This window comes from Lactuca virosa, chromosome 8, assembly GCF_052849685.1.
Source record: "Lactuca virosa cultivar CGN04683 chromosome 8, Lactuca_virosa_CGN04683_v6, whole genome shotgun sequence".
NCBI lineage: Eukaryota > Viridiplantae > Streptophyta > Magnoliopsida > Asterales > Asteraceae > Lactuca > Lactuca virosa.
The window spans coordinates 243,387,590-243,395,765 of record NC_136433.1 but is presented as its reverse complement, the minus strand read 5'-3'; the positions used below and the strand labels follow the sequence as shown (position 1 = coordinate 243,395,765).

At 32.2% G+C, this 8,176-nt stretch overlaps 1 protein-coding gene across 1 annotated transcript; it reads right to left on the bottom strand.

The window, feature by feature from the left end:
- Positions 1-2,169: 2,169 nt before the first annotated feature.
- LOC145133050 (serine/threonine-protein kinase STY46-like) lies at positions 2,170-7,928 on the bottom strand. The gene is made up of 16 exons (XM_079067994.1): positions 7,520-7,928; positions 6,908-7,022; positions 6,594-6,655; positions 6,145-6,246; positions 5,621-5,675; positions 5,356-5,466; positions 4,868-4,918; positions 4,630-4,781; positions 4,107-4,214; positions 3,744-3,817; positions 3,488-3,663; positions 3,318-3,413; positions 2,919-2,999; positions 2,779-2,832; positions 2,512-2,646; positions 2,170-2,399 (listed from the first exon to the last, which is right to left on the bottom strand). Exons 1-16 carry the CDS (start codon positions 7,735-7,737, stop codon positions 2,322-2,324), a joined length of 1,668 nt encoding a protein of 555 aa, XP_078924120.1. The 5' UTR covers positions 7,738-7,928; the 3' UTR covers positions 2,170-2,321.
- Positions 7,929-8,176: the final 248 nt, after the last annotated feature.

The following is an 8,176-nucleotide window of genomic DNA, read 5'->3' as shown; positions in this document are numbered from 1 at the left end:
AAAAGAGCCAATAGGAGCCATACCGATCTTGATAAGATTTAAGAGTCAACCGACGAAAAACCTAAAGCTGGCCCTAGCATTCTATTCGATATTGAAAGATCTATTGAGGAAACTAACATACCTCCACCTCTTTCTTATAGATTTGATAGAGGATGTCATACACCTAGTTATATAGAGTTTATATTACCGAGGTAATTGAGTCACTAGTAGATAGAAAGTAGAGTATACCAGCTATCGGAAGCTATAGTAAGCCCTAAATAATGCAACATAGAAGGAGTACATGGAGAGGGATATTCAGTCCATGTATGTTGAAACTTGGTAGATCAAGCACTTGGCCTTAAATGTTCGGTGTGAGTGGATCTTCAATAAGAAACAAGCATGGATAAGATAACAAACACGTATTCAAACCAAGATAGGTTGTGAAAGGATGTGTAAGCTTATGAAGTTCGTTTATGGAATTAAACAAGCATCTCATAATTGGAATCTTTATTTCAGTGAGAAAGTTCAAGGAGTTTGAATTTCGGGAAACGAAGATGAGCCATATATATGTCAAACAAGCGGCGGTAATTGGAATCTTTGTTTCAATGAGAGAATTCAAGAGCTTGAATTTTAAGAAACATATATATATATATATATATATATATATATATATATATATATATATATATATATATATATTCACCCTTGTATTGTACATAACTAATATATATATATGTGTGTGTGTGTGTGTGTGTATATATATATATATATATATATATATATATATATATTCACCCTTGTATTGTACATAAATAGTGTACGATTTTATAGGAAACTATGTTTTAACTTAGCAAGTGTAAAAGCTTGGCTTGGTATGATAGTTTCTCACAATGACTCACATGGGAGATACAACACACATACAAAATATAAAGATCTATAGAGATAGATCTAAGTGAATTAAGCCAAAGTACATGGAGTTTTAAAGAAACTCGACATGTAGAACTTGAAAAGGTTTGTGCTTGATATGACATAACATTAAAAGATGCTAATGTCCTAGTTCTACTATTAAGCTAGAGGGTATGAGTCGTGTCCCACATGATTCTACTATGGGATGAATCATATATGCCATGATATGTACCAAATCTGATGACTCGTATACCTTTAGCATGCCAAGTCAGATTAGATCTATTTTGAGAGAATCAACGAATCAAGATCAATAACATTTCTCAGTGTCCTAGGGGATAAAGGAAATGATCTTGTTAGAATGGAAGAGATCAATGTAAAGGTTACACTCATGCCAAGTTCCACATTGATAAAGACGATTTATGTTCGTACTTGGAATACGTGCTTTTAAGCGCCCTTCATGATCGCCCACATAATTTGTCAATATTGTGTTTCAATTCAAATAACTTACGTCTTTTGCCTCGGGCCTTTCTCTCATTGGTGATCTTGTCATATAAATCAAAGTAGGACTAAATAAGAAGGGTTTGAGTTTTGAGTATGCTCAACAATAGCCATGACATCCTAATTGGTATAGCTTCTTGCTCCTGTACGGACGCATGCTTGTGACGGTGTTTTTTTTTTATTGGAAATTGAAAAAAGTAAAGATTTGAGATTATGAGAATAAAAGAAGTGTTTCGAAAGGTTTCGCGAAACAAATACAATCAACACCTAAGTTTAGAGGGGTAATAAAATGATTATTCTGGGATTAATTCAAACAACAATGGACTTGGATTAATTCATACAAAGTTGATATCTATCGTTCCTCATTTACAAATGTAGATTAAAAAAATCTAGCAACATACTTTGCTTTTTCTATCAACAATTTACTATCCTCTATACCCATGATACCAACATACTTATATTTCGATACCCTTCTTTTACCAACAACATTACCTAATTTTTTACCCATAATAACAATCTGCATTTACATTTTTCCTACCAATATGGATAATACAATTTAGTCATTACATATTGCTATTATCGGTATGTTGCTATTTACATGTTAATAAATGTAAGCAGATTGCTATCGTGGGTTATATATCGCTGTCACTCGTAAGTTGCAATTATGGGTAAAAAAACATAAATACATTGCTATTATATGTAAACAAATATATAGTGATTAACTGATTACCCACACTGGTAAAAAGGTAAGGTAAGTTTGCTTAAAGTAATAATTACTTGCAAGTATATGCAACGAAAATTGTACTTTTTTGTAAGTTGGACAATTTCTAGTCCAAAAAGAGAAGGGGAAATAAGATAATTAAGTATATTACTGTACAGTGGCTTGTGTAACAAGCCATTTTAGATGCCATAGTAAATAGTAAATTACGAGGTTTAGTTCAATGATGGCCCCGCCTAAGTAGCGATAGGAATCGACCCGATCCCTTTTCTGTCCGCCTGTCCTCTGCGTTTTCAACCTGGAAATAGGATCCAAGGTTTAATTTTTTTTCATGATTATTATAGTAATATTTCAGTGGCTAAATTGATAAAATTGTGTTATGCATGAAGTAAAATATATAAGTTGCGTACTTCAATAGTTATTTTCTTGAGGATATCTATTATCTCAGTGAAGTCTGGTCTTAAAGTTGGGTCTTTTTGCCAGCATTTCCCAAGAAGTTCAGCGAGCTTTGGTTGTGTGTTCTTGGGTATAGTAGGCCTTAAACCCTGAAAAGTTGGAACATATATGTTAATTTTCCACTATAAAAATGGAAATTTATAAGGTTAAATAGATAAATACAAAGACTCAAATATTTCATTCATCTAACTTGTCAAACAGTCTAATGATTTATGTTTTACCTTTTGAACTACTCCAATAGCTGCCTGTACTGGGGTCAAGAACTCGTATGGAAGCTGGAAAAATAAATATACAAAATACGTGAATATCAATGTACATAAAATATACCAAAAGTGAAAAAAAATAAAAAATAAAAAAATACCTTTCCAGTGAGCAACTCCCATAAAACAACCCCAAAACTGAAAACATCTGCCTTGAGATCATACGGTTTGTGTTCAATAACCTTCATTGTAAAAAAAGTATCATGAAAAAAACTCTTCATCAAAATTCCAACCAAACATACTGTGTTTGACATGCACTGGACCAGGACCAGGACTGAGACAGATGTCAAAGGGACAAAATAGTAATTTGTCCCATCCAAAAAGGTGAGACAAGGACTGTCAAGTCTGTCTCACTTTTTTGAGTAGTACAAAAAGTTGTAATTTTTGTCTCATTGATGTCTGTGTCTGTGCAGTGTCAGTATCAGTCAAATGCACGTTAAATACAGTACAAAGCCTAACAAACTAAGCAACATGAAGTAAGATTGATAGAAATGAAGCACCTCGGGAGCCATCCATCTATATGTTCCGGTTTCTGCTGTCATGACACCTGTCTGAGCCTTCACTCTTGCGACTCCAAAATCAGCCACCTTAACAACCTGAATACAAAATATTAGTAAGAATATTAAATGATTAAAAAAATGCTATATGGAATGCTAAAGAAGATGATTACATCGTTTTCATCCATGAGAAGATTTGCACACTTGAGGTCCCTGTGTATAATATTGTTCTGATGCAGGTAGTTCATCCCCCTTGATATATCAATTGCAACTTTGAGTAATATTGGAAGCTTAAATGTACCCTTTTGTTTGTGCAAATAATCATACACACTTCCCCCACTCATGAATTCTGTACAAATTTATACACTTACTAAAAAACTACCCATGAAAAAATAACATGGAGAAAAATAAAAATCAATTAAAAATTACCAGTTACAATGCACAAGCTTGATGGTTTAGTACATGCTCCAATAAACTGCACAACATTCTTATGTCGGATTTTCCTGCATATAGTAATTAAACACATTTCTATAAGTTTTATAATAAGAAATTTATAAACTTCGGATGAAATAACATGCATAAATATTTAAACCCAATTTGTTACTCATGACATGACATAACAGGTTGTACTATGTTTGTCAGGAATTTGACTAAGACTGATGTCAATGAGACAAAAACTGCAACTTTTTGTCTGACCCAAAAAGGTAGGATAGGGACTAGATTTCAATCTCTTGTGAAATTGACGTAAATGCCCTCCTCATCAAAAAGTTTGAGTGGGTATTGATGACAAACCTCATGATATAAACTTCTTGGGCAAATTCTTGTTGCATATCTGTGTCTATACGCTCAGCCTTAAGCATCTTGATAGCCACCTCTTGACTACGATATGTACCTTTATATCTAAATTATTAACACATGCAAAATGTCAGCATTTAAAAGAATAAAGAATGTGTAATAAATTAATACCCCTTCATCCCAAAATAAATGAAGGTTCTACTAAACATGTAAGAATTAGGATATTCCTTTACATATGTAAATCACCATTGATAATTATTTGTGAAGTAATTGACATATATTGTCATCATATGTTTAATAAACCTTCTAGGCTTCCCCTATGGTTTACATATTCTAGAAGAAGATAGTCAACTTAGTCAAAGTCAAAGTAAAGACTATGATTTCCATGTTATTTTCATTGCAGTGAATATTTATTGGTGTGTATGAGCCTACTTTCTTAAAAAAATGAAAAATCAAAAGGCTAATTAGATTTAGGCCAAAATCAAAAACCAAAAGGATGATTTAATTTGAGAAGACTTACAGATCACCATAAGATCCAGATGCAACTTTGTGATCAAGAGACAGAAACTGAGGATCAATTTCCCAAACATCTGTTCCATCATTTGGTATTCTTAAGTGATCAATTTGGCAACTTTTTCCTCTTTGGTCTTGCTGATCTTTCCAAGATTGTTTCTGTATAGGCATCAGAATGAAGTCAAATAGTCAACCTCATACTCATTGACTTACAATATCAAGTCAAACTCTCTGCAATTACATACCTCAAGCTTAGAAAGTTTTCTTTCTATTGCATCTCGGAGCTCTTCAGTTTCCTAAAAATGCATACGAAAAGAACATCTATAAAAAAACAACAGATAAAAAATGACATAGTACAAAACTTATGATTGTTTTTAAAGAGATAATGTCACTAAATAATAACCAACAGGTTTAACCACTGAAATTTCAATTATGTTCCATTGTAGTAAAATTTTGTATTTTCTGTTTCATTCTTATGAAATTTTGTAACTTTTTGCTGATGTGGACGTATAACGTGGCAAGTTAATTGCAACAATTTAATTAGATGATAACAAAGTTTCAGTTTAAACCTCTTGAAAATGAGTTTGAGGTGCCCAAATGGAACAAGCATGAAACTTGTTTACAATTTAGTGACATTGTCCATTTTTTTTAAATACAAAACTTATGGAGTTAAAAATAAGTAAATTGAAACTAACTATATGTGTGATAGATTTAAAGGAGAAGAAGAAAATACCTCAAATGCCCATCCATCAACAACAAAGACATCTAATGAGTATCCATCTACTGTAGAAAAAGCATGTGCTTCCTGGATATTCAGTCCTATTTCAGCCAGTAAGCTTGTCAACTGCATTTTTTTACACATCCAAATATTCATCATGTGCAAAAAATGATGAGGAGGAGGACATTTACGTCTTTTGAATATATGAGAGATCAAGGGCAATTCCTGGTCCTATCTTTTTGTGTGGGACTAAATCAAAAAAAATTGTAAATTTTTGTACCTGACTCAGAAGCTTTGGTTTGTCATCTGTTGAAAAGGTAATTTCATGCATTGGCCTGTATTATAATAAAAAATTATAGAGTAAGTTATCCAAGAATAAACATTATACTTTTACAATACTGAAAGTTAATTAATTAACTATATTATCTATTAATAATGTGTCCAAGAATCTTAAACATGTTAACATCTAAACAAATGGAAGTATGTAAAAGATCATAAAGCATGAAATAAATTAGTTTTAACAAGAGTGAGTTAAAGAAGCATAAAGACATTCAAAATGATTTGTGAAGTTAATATCTTGTATCAATATCATAAGAAGTTGTAACTTTTTAGTTGTCTCTTAGTTTTTTGGTGCTTAAGTTCATAGTGCACTTCAATAACATAGATTTCAAAGATAATAAGATTAGTTTTGAACTATTTTTATTAGGTAAATAACAATACAACATCATGAATGATACTGAACTAGTGTTATATATCAACATGAAAGGCTGCATATGTGCAAATAAATCAGCATAGTTAATATACCTGGGAATGTCTATGTGACTATTTACAGAATTATTTCCATTTGCTTCAAGTGCAAGGGCTTCAAGATTAGGTGCGGAACCAAAGGCAGGTGGTGGATGAATGCTGACATAAAATATATCATCAGAAAACAACATTCAAGATCTCAATATCAAAAGAGACAGAAATGAACAAGAAAAATAAGGCAATACTTGTTTAGGACTTAACAGGCTGAATAAATGAATGATATTAAATAAATCTTTGGTCAAACAAGTTAAATAATTCATAACAATGAAGTTGTATCAAATATCTGTTATTTATGTAATTCATAAGTTGACATTTTTCGTCATTCAGATTTTTTGTTCATAAGATTGATCAAACAATCATTTTATTCGGCACTAATTCTACACAGAGGGGTAAAATAGTCATTTTCTATCATTCAGGACATAATGTGTAGGTATCTAAACTTGTACCTTTGGGTTGTCTGTTTCCCAGGTGAGCTGCAGTCGACTGAATCTTCTGAACTCTGAGAAACCTGCATATGGGCAAATACAATTTAGACCTGCTATGCAATCACAAAGAATTATTAAGATGAGAAAGATTATAATAATTAATAAAATAATATTAACATGAAAAGGCAAATAGGGAGGGCATCCCATCTTGTTCACCTTTTTGGGTGGGAAAAAAAATTGCAACTTTTGTCTCATTGACATAAGTTTCAAGTTTCAGTCTAATTCATGTCAAACACAGTCTAATGCATGTCAAACACAGTATAAAATAAACAAACCTGAACAAGGCGAACATCGAATACAGGTCCATTAACAGGATCATGTGCTAAACTCAGCAATCTCTTGTGCATGAGTACATCTTCTGCCCTTTCAACATTTACATCAAGTGCATACCTTCAATGTAGTAAAGAAAATGCATCACATATGATATGAATAAATTATTCATCTTTAATTTCCAACCCGCCAGAAGAAAATATTAAAATATATTATCCAAGTTGTATTAAAAAACAAAGAAATCCCTAGGTTAAGCAGATCCACTTACAGACAAACACAACATATAAAATATTATATAATGTGGAAAGATTTATATAGAATAGTTGAAAAACTAATAAACATAGACAAATTGCTACGCAGAAAATCGATGAATACATTCAATCAATGATAGATGACAAAAAAGTGTCTGAAGATCGAAGAAACAAAATCTGCTTCCTTCAACACCAAATGTTAATTCCGCCTTTTTCAATCCAAATCAACATTAAAAAAACATAAAATTTATTTACAAATGTGATCTGTATTTACGTTCTGATCATCTGTGGTTCTATTATCAAAAAATAGTTTGAAATTGAAGGGCTATTCAATAAAAAAAGAAGATTAATGGAATTCACATATACCTTGTCGGAAGACGATTGAAGTGCGCAAAGAGCTCGTCATCAAAACCAGGTTCTTTGGCTTCATCGCTGTTGGATTCTTTGAGTCGCAGAATAATCTCATTGTAAACCTCTAGCTTTTGTATCTGATTCCGGTTATTGTTATTATTCATCGCCGCCGTGGACGGCCGCTTCGATTCCATACTCATACTATCACATCGCTCGTTATCCACCGTCACCATTGATACAAAATCAAAAATATATTTATCTACGTAAATCAAATTAAGCAACAAAAACCCCAAAATTCTTTCGAGATCCGATTGAATCACTTTTCAAGTTATAAAAGGAAGATTGAAGAACGTAATCTTCAAATTTGATACGCAGTGTGCCTTCCGCTATGTGCATACATTGTGTGCATATTCATGCCTTCTCTCACCCTCTCTATATATAGTATGTGTAGGGAGAAATTCTTAATTTATCTGTTTTCTATTTCGGGTTAAAAACGGTGTCGTCCTGTGCAAATTAAATTTCACAAGAGAATGAAATTGTCGTGTATAGCATAAGTCCTTCGATTAACATAATTCATCGACAACATTTTAGCAGTATGATGTTTATCCTTATCAAAAAAGTGGGCATATTTTAATAAGATTTGTTGGAAAAGTCTTTAAATATATAAAGACA